At 51.8% G+C, this 21,534-nt stretch overlaps 1 protein-coding gene across 3 annotated transcripts in view; it reads right to left on the minus strand.

The window, feature by feature from the left end:
* Nucleotides 1–10,671: 10,671 nt before the first annotated feature.
* The window catches only part of Cxxc5 (CXXC finger protein 5), a 34,538-nt gene continuing 23,675 nt past the window's right edge, over nucleotides 10,672–21,534 (minus strand). For all 3 annotated transcript variants that reach the window (XM_029568899.1, XM_008844283.3, XM_008844284.3), the window contains exons 2-3: nucleotides 13,050–14,113; nucleotides 10,672–11,694 (exon numbers count right to left, since the gene is read on the minus strand). In XM_029568899.1, coding sequence (XP_029424759.1) covers nucleotides 11,650–11,694; nucleotides 13,050–13,961 — 957 coding nt within the window. In that variant the 5' untranslated portion in view covers nucleotides 13,962–14,113 and the 3' untranslated portion in view covers nucleotides 10,672–11,649. The remainder of the gene's footprint in view (nucleotides 11,695–13,049; nucleotides 14,114–21,534) is intronic.

Consider the following 21,534-nt stretch of genomic DNA (forward strand, 5'->3'; position numbering starts at 1 on the left):
CCCCCCCCCAAAAAAAATCCTGAAATCTTCCCAACCAGTCTAGCTAATCTGTAATTTGGATTCCCCATCCTCTAATGACTGGTCAAGGTCCCTAAGAGGACCGGTCACTTCTTATACACCTTGCTTCAACCTTATAACATGGAATGGAATGTTCTCATTCTCCTGCAAGGAGATCTGGCAGGGGTCAGGCCTCTGGCTGAAGCTCCAGAAGCCTAGAGTAAGGTTGTGAAAATTTTCCACATACCAAGGTTGACTAAAGGTATCATTTCAGTTTTAGTACCTCCAAATGCTGCCAGGGTTTGAGAAAACTATCACTGGCTCCCTCTGTCCCCGTCCCCAAGGCAAAATACACCAACTTATATATATCCTGGACCTTGAAACTGACCCTTGTAGTTGCCTGGGTTCTCTCTACTGTAGTCTCATTGACCAAGAAGTATGAGTTCCCAAGATTCCTAAGAAAGCACTAGGGGGAGCAGGGCTGAAGAGATGACTCAGTAAAGTAATTCCCTTGCAAGCATGAGGATCTGAGTTTGAGCCCCAGCACCCCATAAACAGCTGGGCAAGGAGATATATGCTTTAATCCCAGAGCTGGAGGGGTGGGGGGAAGAAGACAGGTGGATCCCTGGGTTATACTGGCCAGCCAGTATAGCCAAATCAGCCAGCCAGCCTAGACAAACTGGTGAGCCTCAGGTCTCAGTGAGAGATTGTCTGAAAAAACAAAAGTGGGGCTAGGGAGATGGCTCAAAAGTTTAAAAGCACTGGTTGCTCTTACAGAGAACCTGAGTTGGGTTCAGTTCCCAGCACCCGTATGGAGGCTAACAACCGTCTATGCCCTCTTCTGGCCTCTATGAGCACTGCATCCATGTGGTGCACTTATATACATGCAGGCAAAACACTCATACACATGAATTAAATAAATCCTTAAAACAAAAACTGAAACAAATACAAAAAAACAAGGTGGGCTAGGTGTGGTGGCACACATCTTTAGTGCCAGCAATCAGGAGACAGAAGCAGGCAGATCTCTGTGAGATCAAGGGCAGCCTGGTCTACATAGTGGTTTTAAGGTCAGCTAGGCTACAGGGAAACCCTCTCTCTCCAAAAAAAAAAAAAAAAAATAGGCCAGGTGTGATGGCGCACACTTTTAATCCCAGCAGGCAGGCGGATCTCTGTGAGTTCAGTGACAGCTGGGACTACTGGGAGACCCTGTCTGGAAAAGACCAAAAAAAATCCCCCAAAAAACCAAAAAAACAAAACCAAGATAGATGGGTCCTGAGGTTGATCTCTACCACACACAGAAGCCAAAACTGTCCTTTAAGGCTCAATGTCACTCATCTCTTCCAGTATATCCTGGCTCTTGCCTCTTCCCAGTCTACTTACATCTCTTGTGTACCATGGGGTCTGAGGTAAGGGATAGCACATGAGTCTCTCTCTCTCTCTCTCTCTCTCTCTCTCTCTCTCTCTCTCTCTCTCTCTCTCTGTGTGGAGGGGCCAAATCCTCCCTCTCCCTCTCCCCCTCTCCCTCTCCCCCTCCCCTCTCTCTCTGATCATAGCCCCAGCCCCAGTCTTAAACACATCCAGCTAGCTGAGGAAGTTCTCACGGACTTTTCACATGGGGCTTCTTGTTCTACCTTCAGTACATCTTGGAGAAGTGATGTCACTGGCTAATGAGTAAACTGAGACTGAGGATCATAGAAACTTTGTGTGGCAATTTGATGCCTGGCTCCAGAAGTGCACTACCATGGCTGCCATACCTGATTAGGCCTCTTCTGTATCTTCTTGAGGACCTCTCTTTGTTCTCCTTGGTAATTGCCAGCTATGGCACCAAAGTTGGGATCCTCAAGCTCAGACCTAAGTTTATTTATTATCTTTTGGAGCTTTTTGAGACAGGGTCTCTCTGTAGCCCCAGCTGTCCTGGAACTATGTAGACCAGGCTGGCCTTGAACTCACAGAGATCCCTCTGCCTCTGCCTCCCAAGTGCTGGGATTAAAGGCGTGTGCCGCCACCACCCCCCACCGCCCCCATCCCACTTCAGACCTGTTTTACCCCAGCCCTTTGTTCAGGACAAGCTACCCCGTGTCCTCTTCCCCTAGTGCAGCTATTCAGCCTACATCACTGAGCACCTGACATTCATCAGAGGCCAAGCCTCTCCCGAAGCTGTTTAGCCAAGAAGTCCAGCAGGCACACAGGTTAGTTCACCTAGTGGGATCCTGAAAGGCCCAGGGGACACCTGGGATGGAAGGTGAGCAGAGGAAGGCCAAGACCAACTCAGCCTCCCTTGAGGCCTGTCTGCTTCCCAGTCTAACCTCAGCCCTACCTGCTGTAATCCCTGGAGTATTAAAGTGGGTGACTGGCGAAAAGGCCCACACTTTGACTCCTAAGCCCTGGGCTTTATCAACCAGGCCCTTTATCTTCCTGGCTCACCATCTCCAGGAACCTCAGGTGAGCAAAGGGGCAAGCTGGGGAGCATAACCTCAGATCCATCACACACCTCTTTGAGCTCCCTATAAAAACAGGTCCTGGGGACCCACTGTGTCTCACACCTCAGCTCTACTTTTGGGGAATTGGCTGGTAGGAGGCTGGTAGGCAGGCCAGGGCTTCCTCTTCCCAGGCTGCTGAGCCAGACTAAAACCAAGGACACCACAGGATTTGCTGCTTGGTCTTTAGGGTCCCTGAGGCCACCAGGAAGGAACCAGAAAAGGCAAAAAAGAACTTAACCTCAGCTCCCCAAATCTTCCCTGACTGGGGATCTACTGTGGGGACTTTGAAAGGCAAGGCAGGTTCCTGTCATGGGACCCAGAGCCCCTTCTGGGGGTGGAGGGGTCGAGCTCTGGGCACCCTCGAGATGAGGCCAGCTGCAGGGTGATTAATCTTGTGAGGCTTGTGCGTCAGCCCCTGCCCCCGCCAACCCCCCCAGTCTCCCAGGGCCAACCCCGCCCCGCACTGCCCAGGGAGTTAATCTCTGCTCCAGGGACTTCTCAGTCGCTGTCACTGCCGCATTAATTCTGAGGAAGACAGGAAGCAGAAGCACAGTTGGGGGATGAACAGCCTCCCTGGTAAGGTTTTGTGACCAGAAGCTGGTGAAGAGGGATCCCAAAAGACCAGACCTGGGTCCCCTTCAAGGCCCAGCCCTGGAGGAGTTGGGAGAGGGCACCCAATGTATCCCTTTTGAGACATCAGAGCCCATGCACCCCTGGCCTGTAGCCCAGGTCGTCCACCAGCTGAGCCCCAAATGCAGTTTGCAGTTTTGACAGCAGATGTCTCTGCTATTATGATTTATCAAAATGCTTAAGGTAAATAATGCACACATATTTATAGAAGAGGAACTAACTGAATGGGGAAGGTTTGGGGGGGGGACACTCTGTTTCAGTCCTTCCTATCCAGACCCAAAGGTTGACCCCAGTCTGACCCTGGGAAAACAGGGTGGGGTAATGATTCTAAGCCTTCCAGCCTCTGGAAGGGCAGGGAGAGACACTGCCAGTGACTGGACCTGTCTTGCTGGGCTCCCGCCAGGCTTGGGAAGCGGCCACCTGGGGAAGCAGCTAAGCTTGCCTCACACTTCAGCCATGTTTCCATGGCTTCACTGTGTCCCTGCTCCTGAGGGCTCTGTTGCCTTATCAACGGCTGCAGAGTGGGCACTGCCCTTGCCCTCACCCTCACAGCAACCACTCCCATGGGCCCCCAGCAGCTGCCTGTCAATCCCATTGCTTGGGGGAGGGGGTCCCTTCTGGGAAGGCTTCCTGAGGAGGCCAAGCCTGGGAGCTGGCCTAGGTGCTCCCAGGGTGGGGGACAGCAAGAGCTCAGGCTGTGCCCACTTTGGACTTCTAGTATACCCCATACCTTTAGCTTTGGGTTTCCCCCCTTATCCCCTACACAGTGCTGTTTGTTTCTAGACTTTTCTGGACAAGACTTCTGTTGGTTTGGGTGTGGTGGTACATGCCTGTAATCCCAGCACTGAGGAGGCTGAGGCAGGAGGATTCCTTGTGGAACACTTATCGAAACTTACTTAGTCTCTATAAACAAAATAACAGCCAGGTGTGGTGGCCCATGCCTTTAATTGTAGCTCCAGAGGTAGGCAGGCCAGAGGCCTGGTCTACATAGAGTTCCAGGCCAGCAGGGGATATAGGGAGACCCTGTCTCAAAATATCAAACCACCAACAAAGCAATACTTGAAATTCCTTGTTTGGTACCATCACAGGCAGGGTGTCAGGTGGGGGCATCCCCTAATCCTAGGAAGCCTGAAGCATTAACCAGGAGTTTAAAGGATGCCTTTGAAAAGCAGAGGAACCTAGTCAGGTGTATGTCTTTGCATGTCTACCTCTTTGAGCCCAAGTCTAAACTTTGTCATCTATAAACTAGAGATAACTGATCAATACCCTTCTTATAGGATCTTGGTCATGTGAATGCAATGAACTGGCTCTGTGCTCAGTCTACCAGCCCCAATTTCTGTGCCCTATGAGGCAGGATGATTTTATTAGTGTCCCCAATCAAGAGCAATGGATGGAGAAAGGCAAAAAATCACCCCCCCCCCCCCAGTGCTGGGGACCAACTCATGGCCTTGTACATGCTAGGGAAGTGCACTTTCAAGTATGGAGCCATACTTTGTCCAAGGAGGCTCTTTTTACTTGTTTCCCTTACCTATGGACAGCACTTCAGTTATGGTTGGAAATCCATACAGAAAAAATAAAATGCCCAGAAAGAGATCATTTTTATTTAGCTCATAGATTTGTTGTGGGCTGTTTTTTTTTTTTTTATTGTGGTTGTTTTGAGACAGGGTCTTGATATGTAGAACAGGCTGTCCTTGAACTCATGATCCTCTTGTCTCCACCTTCCTGGTGCTGATTATAGGCATGGTCCACACACCTGGCTCCACAGACATTTCCTACCCCTTCTGAGTGCCAGGTACCAATGACGCCCTTCATGAACTAAAGACCATAGCCTTGAAACCATGTGATAATACCCAGAGTGGTCAGTACTGTGAGACAGAAACAACTGAGCCAGCTGGAGTCAGGAAGGCTCAGGGAGGTGTCACCTGGGAGGAGTTAGGATCTGTCGGAAGACAGAAAAAGGACATACATCCCTGGAGCAAGGTGTCCAAAGCTGGGCACCTAGATCAAATCCTGTCAGTACTCAGATCTGGAACCTGGGAGGACTTTGCTCACCTTCCCTGCGCCTGTGCCTCTTCACACCCTCCTGCCTGGAATCTGAGGCCTGCCCTTGCTCTCTGACAGAAGGGAATTTAATGCTGCCTGAGATGGCAGGTCAACAAGCAGAGAAAGATGAAAGTGTCAACTTTGGCAGCCTGGCTGGCAGCCTCAGAGGACCCTCCTGCACCCCCACCTCTCCAGCAAGGTCTGTGTCCACTTCCCACCTGCAGGGTGTTGGGGTTGAGGACAGTATTTTTTGGTTTTTTTTTTTTTTGTCTTTTTGAGACAGGGTCTCCCTGTCAACCCAGCTGTCCTGGATTCACTATGGAGACCAGGCTGGCCTCGAACTCAGGGATCTGCCTGCCTCTGCCTCCTAAGTGCTGGGATTGAAGGTGTGCACCACCACGCCTGGCATGAGGACAGTATTTTTACCATGCGGGTAGCTGCCTGTCCCTTCTGTAGCTTTGCCTGTCAGCAGCAGCCTGTCAGGTGGGCAGTGGGGGGTCAGGGAGGGCTGTTCAGTGACCTCCATCTATGTATCCCTGGCACCTGGGAAGCAGTGGGAGCTGGTACTGCAATCAGGTCAGACCCAACATCCCTGATACAGAGTCATGCAGTTATCACCATGTCCTTCTTTGTAGCAGTGTGAGCTAGGCTGAACTTGGGGGTGGAGGCTGGGCCTCCAAACCTCAATCTGCTCCCAGGCCACTAGTCTCATGTACTGTTGTGGGTCTTGGCGCTAACTGTGAGGTGACCTTGTTGCTCTGCAAAGGACCTTGTCAAGTGCCCTACACTCTGGCTATGTTGCCCTTCTTTCCTGGGAACGTAACATAGAAGGGCACTTGGCCAAGGTCATCCAGCGATCCTGGCTCAAGTCACCCAGTGCACCCCAGGAGCTGTTCTGCTTCCTTCTTCCTGCACAGCAAGAGCACAGTGCAGTGCCAAAGGCCCAGTCAGGAGTTCATAGTCAGAGCTGGAACATGGGACTTCAGCCTGGGTGGGGGGGATCAGTAGCTAGAGACTAGGTCACATCAAATCTGGCTGCTATGGGGGCAGGGAATGCCTGCCAGGCATGTACTGGGCATGCTAGGGTGGGGGAGAGGCCTTTGGCGGCCACAGAGAACAAAGGGGTTGGAGTTGCCAGGATATTCTGTAGAGCTAAAGCCAGCGGTGATGAGGCTGTGAGAAATATGCCTGCTGCCCCCATGCCAGCACCCCATGCAGATTGGGCCTGGGGATGAAGGTGGGAGGTGAAAGGCCCCAGATCCCTGTGTTCTCCCCACCCCGGCATTACATAGCTGTTAGGGGTGGGAACAAGAGGTGCTGTGGATGGACACACAATGTGTGCACCCCCTAGGACCGTGTGTGCACACTGACACACATATGCCAAACAGCCCCAGCATTATACAGGCAGTTTGCAGGGTCACAACATGGTCACCACTTGTGACCATGCAGCATCTCTGATGTCAGTCTCAGGGCCACATCTAAGAAGGTCACATTCACATGACTGTTTCACCCCAGGGTCACACAGTATCATATATCAGTGCTCTATATCCAATGCCACATTAAATCACCCAGGGTGACACATTCAGTTGTATAGCTTAGAATCAGACTGGGCCTGCTACAGGCTCACACAAGTATCACAAAAAATCCCAATGACATCATATACAGATCCATGGCTATATGAGGTCTCATGGACATCATCACAAGCCTATTTTTATGTCATACCCAACAGTAGAAATAGTCACATTCCTGAACAAGGCCTGACAGAATTTTCTGGTCCTTGAAGACTCACTCTCTTCTCTCTCTCATACAAAGTATCCTTGCAGGGGCTGGACTTGACTTTAGCAGTGTGCTCAGCCCCTCTAACTCCCACGCTGCCACCCTCAGAGCTGGTTCTGAGTGCCATATCACTCAGGAGGGGTACAGGATGCCAGGTGAAGGCTCCTAAGCCACCAGGCCAAGCAACCCAACTGCACCCTGACTGGGAGGGAATGGGTCACCCCCACATCCCTTAGAAGCCACTATCCTTTGTCAGCAGGAGACAAAGATAAAGAGACATGAGGCAGATGCAGAGTGCCAAAGAGACTCAAAGGCACAGAAAGATGAAAACAGGTCACTGAAGAATTGGAGGGCATCAAGTCAGAGCAGCAGAACTAGCTAGAGGGAAAGTAGGGTGATAGGCTGGCACAGGGCTGGCCATGCTGTGGAAGGAGGTAGTACGGCTGGCTAGGGCTTTAGGGAGGATGCAAGGCCAGGCCCAGCAGAAGATGGGCTTCATCTTGCAGAGCTCTAGGTGAGTGTTTATTCATTTTTTTCTTTTTTGTCTTTTTGAGACAGGGTCTCCCTGTAGCCCCAGCTGTCCTGAAACTCACTATGTAGACCAGGCTGGCCTTGAATTCACAGAGATCCGCCTGCCTCTGCCTCCCAAATGCTGGGATTAAAGGCGTGCACTACCACGCCCAACTTGTTTATTCATTTTTTAATTAATTTAAAAAATTTTTATTTTATGTGTATGCCTGTGTGTCTGTAAGTGCACCCGTGTCATCAGTGCCTGCAGAGGTCAGAAGGTGTAGGATCCCCTGGAACTGGAGTTACAGAAAATTGTTAGCCGTCATGTAGGTGCTGGGATTAGAACCTGGGTCCTCTGCAAGAGCAGCTAGTGCTCTTAATTGTTGGGCCATCTCTAGCTCCCATTTATTTTTAAAGAAATACAGAGACAGGGGCTGGAGAGATGGCCCAGTGGTTAAGAGCAGTGGCTGTTCTTGTAGAAGACCTGGGTTCAAATCCCAGTACCCACATAGCAGCTAACAATTGACTGTAATTCCAGTTCCAGGGGATGTGACAGCCTCTTCTGTCCTCTGCCAGCATTACACAACAGGGGTGCACTTACCAACATGCAGACAATACATACATACACATATAATTTTTTAAGAAGTAATAAAATTAGCTGGACGTGGTGGCACATGCCTTTAATCCCAGCACTTGAAAGGCAGAGGCAGGCGGATCTCTGTGAGTTCAAGGCCAGCCTGGTCTACATAGTGAGTTCCAGGACTGCTGGGGCTACAGGGAGACCCTGCCTCTAAAAGACAAAAAAAAAAAAAAAAAAAAAAGGGAAAAAAATTAAAAAAAAAAAAAAGAAACACAGAGACAGTTTTAGGAAATAAATATATTTAATAGAGACATTCCCAAGAATAGGAATGGGCTGTTGAGTTAGGGAAAATATACTCAAAAGCTTTTCTTAGACAGTCTGATGTAGCTTAGGATGGCTTCAAACTCACTATATAGCTAAGGCTTGACCTTGAATTTCTGCTTCTACCTCCTGAGTGCTGGGATCACACGTTACTACTACCATACCGTACTTTTTGTTGTTTAGGTTGAGAAACAGTCTCTGTATCCCAGGCTGTCCTGGAACTGATGGCAATCCTCCTGTCTCAGCTGGGATTACAGATGTGCACCACCATACCTGACTTGAATAATTTTTTAAAGATGTATTTATGTGTATATGTGTTTGTGTGTGGATGGATGCTGGCAGAGGGTACAGGAGGGCACTGGTTCTCCAGGAGTTACAGGTGCTTGTGAGCCATCGGATGTAGATGCTGGGAACTGAATTCCAGTCCTCTCCAGGAGCAGCAAATGCGCCTAATTGCTGAGCCATCTCTCTCCAGTCCTGGGAATAGTTTTAAAATAGCAGCTGCCCACCAGGCATGGTGCTATACAACTTTAATCCCAGAATTCTGTGAGATCAGGGCCAGCCTGGTCTACAGAGTGAGTTCCAGGGCACCTGTGGCTTCAGGGAGACCCTATCTCAAAAAGAAAAAAAAAAAAAGCAGTTGCCATTGACCAGTGCACTCTATACCCCAGGCCCCACTCATGATCTCAGTTCCTCCTTAGGTCACTTTCTAGAGGAGACCACTTTTCAGGGCAAGGTAATGGAGTCCTCATCAGGAGTCTGACCTCATAGTCATCCCTCCCCTTACCTCCTCCAGAGACACTGGGGCTGGATTCCACTTCTGTGGTACAGGGCACACAAGAGGCAGAAGCTGGAAGAGGTAAAGGACCTTGAACTTTGGGTGGCTCCAGGGTACTCTGGGCCATGGGCTGGCACACTGAAAGGCCCAGGCCAGCTGAGTCACAGCAACCCCCCCCCAATTGGGGTTGGCACCAGAGCCACCCACCCCACACCTGGACGTATGCCAATGAGGGCCAGCTATGCCATCTGTAGCCTGTGTGCTGCCAGCAAGGGCCTTCAGCCCAGCGCCCCCTACTGGTCAGGCTCCCCACACCCTCCTGACCCTCCCCACCCCCTTGAGGTTCTGGAGGTGCTGCAGTTTGCCCCGTGCTAGGGGTGAGGGTGCCCCCAGCTGCAACACCTCCCCCTACTCCCTGCTGGACACCCCCCTTTGGCAGAGCTGCCTGGAGAGATCACAGGCAGCCACATGAAAGGGAATTTTTTTCAGGCAGAGATGTAGTTGAAAGCTGCCTCCCCCGCCCCCTCCTGCCCCCGCCTGCCCCTGCTGTGCCAGGCCAGGCTGCTGAGCTCCTGCTCTAAGGGAGCCTGTGACACTGGGAAAGGGTTGGGGGTCAGAATTCCCCCTCCCTGCTTTCTCCTACCAGGAACAATAGCAGAGGCAGCCCATCTTCCCCACCTCACCACCCACTCAGCTTCAAAAGTTCCCACCTTCTTTTGTTCTGAAATCCCTCACCCACCTGAAGCCAGGCACCAATCTTGCCAGGAAGTCCTTCTTCAAGTCTAGTGTCCATCTCTGCCAGGCTCAAAGTGGCTGTGTGGGAAGAACATTTCTCCGGTGGTTGGCCAGGCTGTATCCTTTAGGTTGGCCTCTAGGATGTGTAGACAGGGTCATGCAACTGCCACTCCTTCCTTTTCAGACTGCCCTGGCCTAGACCTTGGGGCCATGTGGTGATTTCCCCCAAACACCTAGCTTCTGAGGGTCTAGACAATCTCATACCAACAAACCCTCTAGAGGTGGGAGCAGTCAAAGCACTTCTAGAACTCAGGCTAGCAACCTTCAGCTTCAAGAGGAATGGAAAGAGGGGTCTAAGTACAAGAAGCACAATCAAGTTCTAGAAACCTGGGATAAAACGGCTCCCTTTGGTGGCTGGGTGAGAATGAGATGGCTACCACTCAAGAAGAAAAAGGTTACATAACTCAAGCCTACCCCAATACCACAGGCTGCCTGGTGCTGGTCAGGCCTAAAGAGTCCAAGGGAGTATGACCCCAGGTGACACTCCCAGTGGTTCAGGTTCTGAGCTCAGTGGTACTCCAGCACCAGCCCTTCCATTTGAAGGTGGGTCCATCCTGTTTGCTGGCCAGCTGCTTCTGTTTTTATCCCACTCCCTCCCTGGGTCCAGAAAGCCTCTCCTTCCCCAGGACTTCCCCACTACCCCCACACTCTCAATGTCCCCAGGTCATCTTTCCTCCCTTTCAAGATATTCCCACACAAACCCCAGCCCAGCAACAGCTTCCAAGCCAGCCCCCCAAAACCCAAGAGCAAGAAGCCAGCAGTGCTTCGTGACACAAACATGCATTCGTTTTATTCACAAAACAGCCTGGTCTCCTAAAACAATACAAACAGCATGTTCATCAGCAGGAAGCTGGCCACGGGCAGGGGGCCCCTGGGCACCCACCCCTACGGGCAGGGGACCAGGCAGAGAAGCCTTTTCTTCTGTTACCATGAGCAAGGCTGAAAAAAAAGGACTGATTTTCTCTACGGGAAGTAGCCAGGATCAGAAATATTGAGATGAGGGCTCCCCAGATCTCAGTGAATCAACAAATAGAACTTTCATTTCTCCAAAATCATCACTGTTGGGGCAGGGATCCCAGTCTGGAGATGGTGGGTGTAACACGGGAAGGCCTGGGCCAGGGACTGCAAGGCCCCAGTGGGCTCTGGCCACAGCTCTGCACACGTGGATGGATACAGAGGGGCTTTTACATGGCGCCATCAACATTCTCTTTATAAACGTGAGTGGATTCTCCAGGCAAACTATGCACTATTTCATGGTCGGAAAGAATCAAAGGAAGTTTAAATGAAGGTGGAGTTAAACTGTGCTAAATTACAGTAGTGCTTATTAGTAACTAGATTTCAAAAGGTTACAGAAAATTTACATTCTCTACACAAAAACAGCATCTCCCGCACAGACAACATCGACATTGACACAGGAAGGAGACTGATTGTCCATTCTTTGCCCAGGAAGTCTCGGTACTTTATAGATTCATCTTTACCTCTTTTGTTGTTGCTGTTCTTCTGAAAAAGAAGTTAATTTTTTTCTTTTCCTTTTCTTTTTATACTAGGGATGTGGAGATGTTAAAACGACAACAACAAAAAAATATATATATATAAAAACAGGAATGAAATCTGTGAGAGAATATTTTTGGTTCTAAAGACGGGTGCATCCGTTTGTCTTCGCCCGAATCCCTTGCCGGAGACCACACGAGCGAGCAGTGACATTGCACGGAGAGGGCAGCTTTGGGTTCCCGCCGCCGTCACTGAAACCACCGGAAGGCAGCTCCCGTCGGAAGCATCACCTTCTGGCGGGGGCGGGAGACAAAAACAAGGAGAGAGTTCAGTCAGGGTCCGAGTGGGCCTGGTGCAAGACGCTCCCCGTGGCCGGCTCATGGCGGAGGGACAGGCATGGAGAAACGGGAAGTTATCCCACAGAGTTCCTGTTATCCTGGCCAGGCCAGGCAGGCCAAAGAAGGAGCCATGACCCGCTGGGCTACTGGAGGGCCCAGAGCACCCAGAGGCCTCCTGAGCCACTGTGCCCAGGAGCCCTCCTTCCAGACCCCTTTCCCTGGCCCAAAGGCACCAAGCACCAGGTGGCCGTGGTACACAAGGGGCCCACGGCTATGTCCTGTCAAGTGGGTGTGTGTACTGCTATGCCCATGGGTGGGTGTCAGCACTAGGGTTTAGACTGTATAGTGTGTATGGAGCTCTGATAGGGAGGTGGGTATCTGGGATTCAATAACCAGTCAAGTCTATGATGAGAGGATCCCTACTGGGCAGGTGTACACACAGTATCTACACTGTAGTGGGTGTCTTGATGATAGACAACAGACACATGAGGGGTGGGGTTTTGGTGAGGGGACGCAGCCAGGAGACCATGGCTCAGATATCATTGTTTTCCAACCATTATGGACACTTTTGTCAAGCCTACTCAGAGAGGGGCAGAGTCTAGGGGCACAAATGGTAAACTGAAAAGATGCTTTGTTTCCAGGCCTGGCACTCCAGCTACGTTGCCACATCCAGGAGCACAGGAGAAAACTCTGCTACAAGGGTGAAGAGAAGGCAGCACAGAAACCTCTGCTCTCTCCAAGTCAACCCCATGGATGAACAAGGCCTTTTGCAGGTACCTTAGGCTCATTGTTACTCATGAGCTGGGCATGTCCCGGGCCTCATGGCAGAACAGCCAGCACTGGAACTTCTCTATCTTGAGTGGTCTTGGGAGAAAGCCTGGGTTCTAGGAGGCAAGTGTTAGGCTTACCCTCAAGGCCCCAGGGTTGATAGGACAGAAGCCCTCAGATGAAACCCAGGATAGTTACCAGAATCTTAGGTCACAAACTAGATGCTTTAGGACATGTCAGATACTTGGTAACATATGTAGGAATACCTGACCCAGGCCCCAGGAAGGGCAACATAGTCTCAGGGTCTTGTTGGGAACGCCAGACCCCTATCTGGCAAATCGGCTTGGTGGGCATCTCAGGATATAGCTCTGAATTTTAAGGTAGGAAAAGGGTGCCTCGCAACCAGACCTCCAGGTCCTAAGACTTTCTGGGCATCCCCGACACTTGCCCAGTTAGGAAAGGTAGGCTCCAGGACTGGGGGATAGGTTTGGATTGCTGGACAGACGCAAGAGCCCGCACACCTCCCTCTACGGTGCCGTTACCTCCAGAGCAGTGGAAGGCTTCTTTTTGAGTTCCTCACACTTTCTGAATTTGCAAATCTGATGGCCAGTCTTTCGGTTCCTACAACTGCTGCACTGCTCGCAGTTGATGCGCCGCCGGCAGGGCGCACACATGCCGCAGCGTTTCCGTTTCTTCTTGCCTGAGCTGATGGCAGAAGCCAGCTCTCCCTGCATGGGGTACTCAGCTAGGCCAGCCATGTGCAGTGCACTCTCAGCCAGGAACACACCAGCCGGGGTCATGATGAAGAGGCCTGGGTTGATGGGGAACGCGCCCAGGTAGGGGAAGTCGGACTGACCATTGAGGGCTTCAGCCCCAGCCACAGCCTCCATGTCAGGCAAACCAGCACCTGCTTCACTCATCAGCGGCAGGTGCTCCTGCACCACACGCTTCAGCATCTCTGTGGACTGCGCAAACTGCTGCAGCGTCAGCTGTCCCTCGGCTGTCAGCTCCGTGGCCCGCTCTGCCTTGCTCAGCAGGCTGGCCACAGCACCACTTTTGTGCTTTGAGGTAGGGTTGCTTTTGTCCACTGCCATGGCCGCAGCCAGGTCGTGACCATTGGCCAACAAGGAGGCCGCAGCTGCAGCTGCAGCAGCCTTGTCAGCAGGTTCCCCCCCTATCATGCTGCCACTGCTGCCACTGCTCCCAAAGGAAGAGTAATGGGATAGTGGGCGGGAGCGACGCAAGCTCTTGTTGAGGGGTTCACTGATGATGCCACTCTTGTTCCGACGCTCGGGGGGTGGGGCATCATCTGCCACTGAGGCTGGTGTAGCAGCAGCCACTGCTGTACTTTTGTCTGTTGCTCCTGCCTTTGGGCCACTGCCACTGCTGCTATTGGTGTTGCTGCTGCCGCTACTGCCACTGGTGTCCTGGGAGCCACCGCCGAGGCTCGACATGGTGGGGCCGAGGCCCAGACCCCGCTGCTGGGGAATCTGCCAACTATTGGCTCACAGATGTGTACCTGGCTCTGCTGCCCACAACAGAGATGCCTGGTGGGCTTCGCTCAGGGTAGGCACATCATCAGGTGTCCAGGTCGGAAGCGTCTTTACTGTGGTGGGAAAAGAGGGAGCAAGGTCAGTAAACCCTTCTCCTTCAGTGTCACCACCCATGTTGCCATGGTGACAAGCCTGATGAGGCTTTTAAGTGTCAAGCCCATTTTGGTGAGGAATTTCGTATTTGTACCATCTTACTAGGCTCCTGGGAAGTGGTAGTTGGTAGTCCTCTATTTCAAAAACAAGGCTTATGAGAATTACTAGCCCATGGACACATGGCCTAAGAGGCTCGTGTCTGAGGCTCAGGGTAGGTGGCCCCAGCCCAAATCTCTCCTGAAGGTCTATAGGACCTAATGAAAGTGGGTGGTCTGTGCTTGGTAGGGTGGGAGAGCTCCAGATGTTTACTAACTTTGGAAGATTAACTACTTCGACTTTCTTATCTCCTCACCCATCTAAGGAGGGGAGTAAAGGTAAAATGCCTAGAAAGCAGGCTGCCCCTGGATGCTTGTTTGGAAATTTCTAATATACAGCAATTATTTCAAGGCTATGAAAAGTCCTGCAGGTAAAGGAATCAGTCTGCTTTGTTGAACCCAAAGTTGAATGAAGGAGTATGGAAGCCTCATTTCAAGGACCATCTACCCTCTGATACAAAGCAAGAAAGCATCACTTGGGCCTGAGGACAGGCCTTCTCCTGTGAGAGTGGGAGGACATGCATGTATGCATGGCAGCTCACATACACTTCCTCCTCTGCTCTCAAAACTACAGTCATTATCATCTGAGACCCTGCTCTGGTCCCTATGTGGGTTCCTGCCTTGGCTGGCTTCCAAATGGGGAGAAGCTTGCAGAGGGTTCACAAGGGCTGCAGAGTAGAGGCCCCAGTGAGAACCTAGAGTCTGTGGCCAAGCAAGAGGCTGTCTTCTGGCCACCTCCACAATTCTGAGGCCCAGGGCTCTTCCAGGGCCACAAGTAGGGCTTATGAATGGCCAGCTTTTGTCACAGGTCCAGATGGAGCGGGTAGCAGTTTCCTCATCTGTCCTGGCTCTCTAGCATCCCTTCTCCATAGGCCTGCTTCAGCCCAGCATCCCCCAGGAGAGGGGTGAGCACACTGGGCCCAGCCCAAGCAACTAGTAGTTCAATGTAGAGTTGCACATCTGGTGAACCGCACCCCGCCTTGGGCTCAAGGGTGGGAACACATGAAATCTTTGTCCCTAGACAACCCCATCACACCCACCAGGCTGTCCTGGACACTGAGCCTCTACCGGATCATCTAGTCCTCTCCTCTGCATTTACAGGGGGGGAAACAGTGCCTGGAGCACACAGGACCTTCTGCCCCATAACTGCCAATGAGTGACCACAAAGAGCAGCGAGTGTGGGCAAGTAAAAAGCTCCAGGGGGCAGCTGACAGCATCACTCCGCAGCCTCCTCAGCTCCCCAGTAGACACAGGCCCACACATGGCTCCTAGTAGGAAGAAGAACTAAGCATGTTGGAAATGGGATCAGAGATCAGGGGTGATTTAAGAGGTAGGGAATCATTCTGCCTGAGGACTCCGCAGTCTCACCTCCAAGGGCCCAGACCAGATCAGCTTTCCAGACCCTCTCTTCAGACAGATACCAACTGACCCCTTGTGGCATCGGTCTCCCAGGGGAGGAAGGCCACAAAACACCAAGTCATCTCTTCTGGCTCCTACTCATTGAGTTCAACTGCCCTGCCCTAGGCCACAACTCAGCAGCCACAGCTCCAAGGGAAGGGGAGAAAGTAGGGGTCTGTGAGCTGGAGCGACAGGAGCAAAGACCCATGTGTCCCCTGCCTCTAAGGCCTGCTGGATGGTGGCAGAAATCGATAGCCGCATTAACGCTGCTCTTGCTCGCTTGAGCTCTCCCTCCCTCCTTCAGCTCCAGGATCTGGCTCTGCATGCAGGGCAGGCAGGTCAATTAGAAGTCAGCTCTCTCCAACAGTAAGCAGTGCAGTTCAGGGCTGGTGCTTACTTCCTCAGGCTGAGCCTCTGCTTTTGTCTCCATCTCCAATCTCTATGAATTGGAAACATGCCTTGTGTTCTATTCATCTCTGGTCCCCTCCTGGAATTTTTCTGATCCCTCACTTTTTGGTTCTTCCTAAGGACCACCTGCTCCTAGCCCTCCAGGTCCTGAGACACATTGAGCTTCGGATAGAGGATAGAGAACGTGATATGTCACTGAACAGGTGCTGCAGGCAGAACACTGTGGTTTGTCAGTCCTGGAAGCTGAAAGTGGGGGAGGATACATGGGGGATTGGCTACAGGGGCAACCATCCTCAAACCCAGACAGCAGATAAGCACAACTAGTCTTCACAGCCTAGGCCAGGCCCTAGGCCTCTTCCAAATCTGCTTTTGTGCCTGTCTCATTTCCTTCAGACCTTGGGAAAGGTTGATGCCCTTCCTGGCCCAAAGGATCCCTTGACCACAGGCCGTTTACCCTACTCACAGAAAGGAAAAACACAGAGGTGACATTCTCCTAGGCTCCATCCTTCTACTTCAGGGCACACAGCAACCCTTCCTAGGCCAGGAAGGACCTGGCAATGCCCAGGCAGCAGGGGAAGAGCCAGGGCTGCGTTGAAGCAGAGCGGGAATGAGCGGGAGGGAAAGCTGGCGGGCAGGCGGGCGGCGGCGGGCGCATCCATCATCGGCCCTGCCAGGAACGCATCCAGCCCCCAAAAAGAAATACTGCGCCTGAGAAGGGACAACAAAGGGCTCCGTTTCATCAGCAATGCGGAGCCAGTGCCCCGCCGCCCCGCCAGCCATGGTCAGCCCACAAAGGACCCCTTTGTCCATGCAGGAGCCAAGCAGCCGGGAGCTGGGACCAGGGCCTGACGGGCGGGGACAGAGCCCAGGGGTGAAGGAACTAGTCACAGTGTACTGGGGGTGGGGGGACATGGACATACACACATACACATACACATACACATACACACACACACACACACACACACACACGACAGAGGGGTACATGGGGGCGGAGGACGAGAGACAGGTGGGAGAGGACAGAGAATGGTGATATAGAACTCAGGAATGGGGCAGAGAAAACAGAGCCAAGGTTAGAGGTCACAGGGTACCAAAAGGGACCAGGGATCAGAGTGATGGGACCAAGAGAAAGTTGGACATGCCCACAGGAGGAGCCTAAGAGTGAGAAACAGGAACACCTGATGAGACCATGTCTAGTACAAGCCTGGGGAGAAGAGATGGGGAGGAGGGCTGGAGGCAGTTCTTGCCCCAGCCCCTGGCCACAGAAGCCAGACCCTTCAGTGGTTGAGTCCTTGGCTGAGTTGGAAAGAGAGAGAAGGTCAAAGATGTGACCACCTGCTAGTAGTGGGGTTACTCCCTGCACTAACCCCAGAAGGCAGAGACAGACCCTACCCTCTTCAACCTAGAATCAAGGCTAACATTTAACTAAGGACTCCTATCGGCTCACATTTATTGAGCACCTAGTGTGCTGTGGTATTCTTATTTCTTTTTTTTAATTTTTTGAGACAGGGTCTCCCTGGAGCCCCAGCTTTCCTGGAACTCACTATGTAGACCAGGCTGGCCTTGAACTCACAGACATCTGCCTGCCTCTGCCTTTCAAGTGCTGGGATTAAAGGCATGTGCCACCATGGCCGGTGGTATTCTTATTTTTACATATTGAGACAGTATGCAAGAAACGGGAGCTACTTTTTTGTTGTTGTTTGTTTTTTTTTGTCTTTTGAGACTGGGTATTCCTGCAGCCCAGTTGGCCTGGAACGTACTATGTAGACCAGGCTGACCTCTATCTCACAGAGATCCACCTGTCTCTGCTGGGATTAAAGGCATGTATCACCACGCCCAGCTAAGAAACAGAAACCTTTAACCAATTTCAGAGATGAAACTGAGGCTCGCAGAAGTTCAAGCTGTCAGCCCAATGTCAGTAGCTAGTGCCTAGCAGCGGCAGAACTTGAACCCAGAGCTTAAATATTAGTCACCCTGATCTATGACTGCCTTTGTTCTACCATGCCTGTCACCTCTCCATGGTGGTGGTGGTGGGGATATGAGCTGTCATAGCCCCCCAGGGGAGTGCCCTCACCTTAAGACTTGGAGATACACATGCAGGAACCCAGGATGCTGGGCCAGTGACATCATAATGCCAGCTGGCAAAGAGGTCACCGGAGGCAGTAGCATTGTCCTTACTTCCACTCTCAGCCCCAGAAGAGCCTGAGTTTGCCTCTAGCAGGCTCCATCCCGAACCTTGCAGGCCAGACAACCTGGGGAGGAGGTTACATCCCAGGAGGAGCGGATGCTGAGTGGACATAGGAGGTCCTCAGCTGGACTTTCTGAATGTTTGCTGTACCTCCTTTCCTACTTAGGCCCCCTTGGCGGGCAGTGGAGGACACCGACCCTGCTTCCAGGACTAATATTGGAGCTGGGTTGGTGGCCATAGTAGCCAGGATGAATTGTGACCTGGAAAGGAACCAAGTGAGGCAAGGGCACTTTCCTGGAGGAAGGGAATGCCAGGCTAGGAGCTAAGGATAGATAGAAGTTACCAGAGGAAGCTGGGCATGGTGATGCACACCTTTAATCCCAGTACTCAGGAGGCAGAGGCAGTAGGCCAGCCTGGTCTCCATAGCGAATCCAGGTCAGCTGTAACTACAGGGAGACCGGCTCACCCAACCCCCGCCCCCCCAAAGTTACCAGAGGGTACAGAGGTGAAAGCCTTAGGGAGAACTGTGAAAAGTGGGTACAAGACAAGGTATGGCCATGAGTGTGGCAGGGTCCCAATTGGGCAGAGCCTTGAGCTCAAGAGCAGGATTTTCAGGGTATAATTTTATTATTTTTTGGGGTAGAAGGGGATTTGAGATAGGCTCCTGTTATAATATAGCCCAGGTTGGCTTCCAATGCTCAACAATCTTCTTACCTGAGCTTCCTGAATGCTGGGATTACAGGTGTGAGCCACCATACCTGCTACTAATTCAATGATTCAGAATTATGCAAACATCATCTTGCCCAAGGCCACGGTTTGCCCAAGGCACCATCCCTCTTCTGTGCTGGCTAGAAGGGCCTTTCAGGCCTGTCCTGCCTTAAACATGCTCCTGATAACCCCTTACCCCTCTACCCACCTTGAGGGGCTGGTGAGCCCTCAGAGGTAAGATGGGTAGGAAGTAGGGAGGTAAGATAGCAAGGAGTCCAGATCACAGGCTCCAGTAGTTGAACTGAGCTGACTGATGGCTTGGAGGGGGTTCTGTCTCTTAATTTCCATGATTCTCTCTGGGGGGTTTCCACTGTAAGAGATGCAATAGATGGGGACTGATCTTGGAGGCTGAGAGAAATGTGGTCAGAGAACCCACAGCACACATCCAGTACAATGGGACAGACATGTACAGGCATACGTATCACCCAAGCACCCAGCAGGTGGCTGGGGTGAAGATATGCCCTTGATATCACTAGGGGATCCTCAAAATTTAACATTCCAAGGCTAACTTTTAAGAACAGAAAGGGGATGCCATAGTCATACATACCATCACCACACCCTCTAACCCAAACCCTCTTTGTACCTTCCTGCCAAGACAGGTACCACCCTTGGCTTCAGACATGTTGCTGAGATGCAAAAGTTTGAAATAAACACCAGAAATGTGGGCCTCTTTTCTTCCTTATAGAGGTCCCCAAACCAGCTCCAGGGGATCGGCTCATTCTAGGCCTGGCATACCTAGACCCTGGGCAGGAGGTGTGCTTTTTACCTGACCTCTTGGGAGTGAGATGCAGAGCCTGACACCCTGTTAAAGACCAGGCCTTCCTCAACCGGCACCTCCCCTGGGCTAGGGTCCTTCCCCCAAAGCAAATGGCTATGGAAGGCCCTTTCTCATTTTTCTGACTTCAGCACATGGCTTTGAGTCCTTTTCTGTTGCATCACATGGAACCATAAGGACCATAGCTAACGGGCAGAGACCCTCCTCTACCTGCTTCAACCCAATCCTCATAGCCACCCTCCAAATAAATACTACACTGCCCCACTTGAGAGTAGGCAGTTTAGGCAGTGGCTAGGATAGAGATACTCTCAACTCAGGGATGGGAAGATGGAGAGAGGTGTCTCTGGATCTTGGACTTAAGGTTTCCTAAAGTAGTACTGTCTAAGCTGACATCCACCTCAGACTGTAGTCCACACCCCTGCTTAGGGCCTGTACTGCTGCAGGCCTCATCAGAGGACAGGGAAGGCCAGCCCAGAGACACCTGAACTAAAGAACTAAGGGGGTTCTTCCTGGGTTCCTGTGTTGAGACTGGCAGGCAACAAGCAGGTCAAGAGACTGAAGCTCTGCCCTAGCTTTCCCCACTATGACCCACAGTGAGCATCAGTTTCCTACATGTAAACTAGAGAACATTTTTCCTCCTAAAAATTTATTTTGTGTATATGTGAGCGCCTCTATGTATGTATGCACACTACATGTGTGCCTGGTGACCTCAGAGACTAGAAAAGGGTGTCAAATCTCCTGGCACTAAAGTACAGGTGGTTGTAAGGCACCGTGTATGTGCTGAAAACCAAACCCAAGGTGTCTGAAAGAGGAGCTAGTGCTCTTAAGTGATGAGCCATCTTTCCAGCCCTGGAGAGCGGTTCTTGCTCTTCATTCCAAACTGCGGGAGTCATGCTCTTGGGGGTTTCCATGGGGGAAGGAGATAGATAATAGAAGAAAAAGTTTGCAAATAGTGACTTTCCCATCCACCTACCCACCAAGTTCCAGGGGCCCAACAGGAGGCCAGAGCTAGTCAAAGGATTTGCAGGTGGGGAAGCATCTGGAAAGAGGGCTCTGAACAAGCCACAGAGGGTGCTCAGCTTACTGGGGCAAGAAGCACAGTGCCTGCCTGGTTACCACCCCCACCCCATCTTACAAGAGGCCATGATGATAGCAAGTCAGGTACTGTGCTAAGCATTTTACTTGTGGTTTATTACTAAATTCTCTCTGTAACTTTTTAGCTCAAAGAGGTGAAGTCATCTGTCAGAAGTCAGAGACCAGTACATGGTAGAGCCAGGATTTGAACCCAGCCCTGTATAATTCTAGGGCTTGGCTCTCCAACACTGGCCAAGGCCTCCAAGACACATGGAGAAAGATTTGGAGGATAAAGCTCAGTTTATCATTTGGTCTAGGGGAACCCTAAGTTTCCCAGGGCCTTGCAGACGGTTTTCAGGTCTAGGCAAATCACATTAGAGTACCACTGCCAAAAAGTTTGCAACTATACCCCAAGCCCCTTGAAGATAGGGGAAGGGGCTGCGGGTGGGCCAGAGAGGCCAGGCTGGGCAAGGGCTCCAGGCATTCCGGTGGCCTCCGCAGGAAGCAGAATGGGACGGAAACCGGCTCCTGCCGCCTCCCCCAGAATCCTGTGGGCAGCCCAGCCAGGCGGCACAGAGGCCCTCTTTGTGCCTGCCCCAACCCGCCACCCGGCTGGCCCAGGGTTTTGAGTTTCCTGGGGGGGGGGGGGGGGGTCTCGCCCCCACAAAAACCCCC

This window comes from Nannospalax galili, unplaced genomic scaffold (genome assembly GCF_000622305.1).
Source record: "Nannospalax galili isolate Female #2095 unplaced genomic scaffold, S.galili_v1.0 scaffold760, whole genome shotgun sequence".
NCBI lineage: Eukaryota > Metazoa > Chordata > Mammalia > Rodentia > Spalacidae > Nannospalax > Nannospalax galili.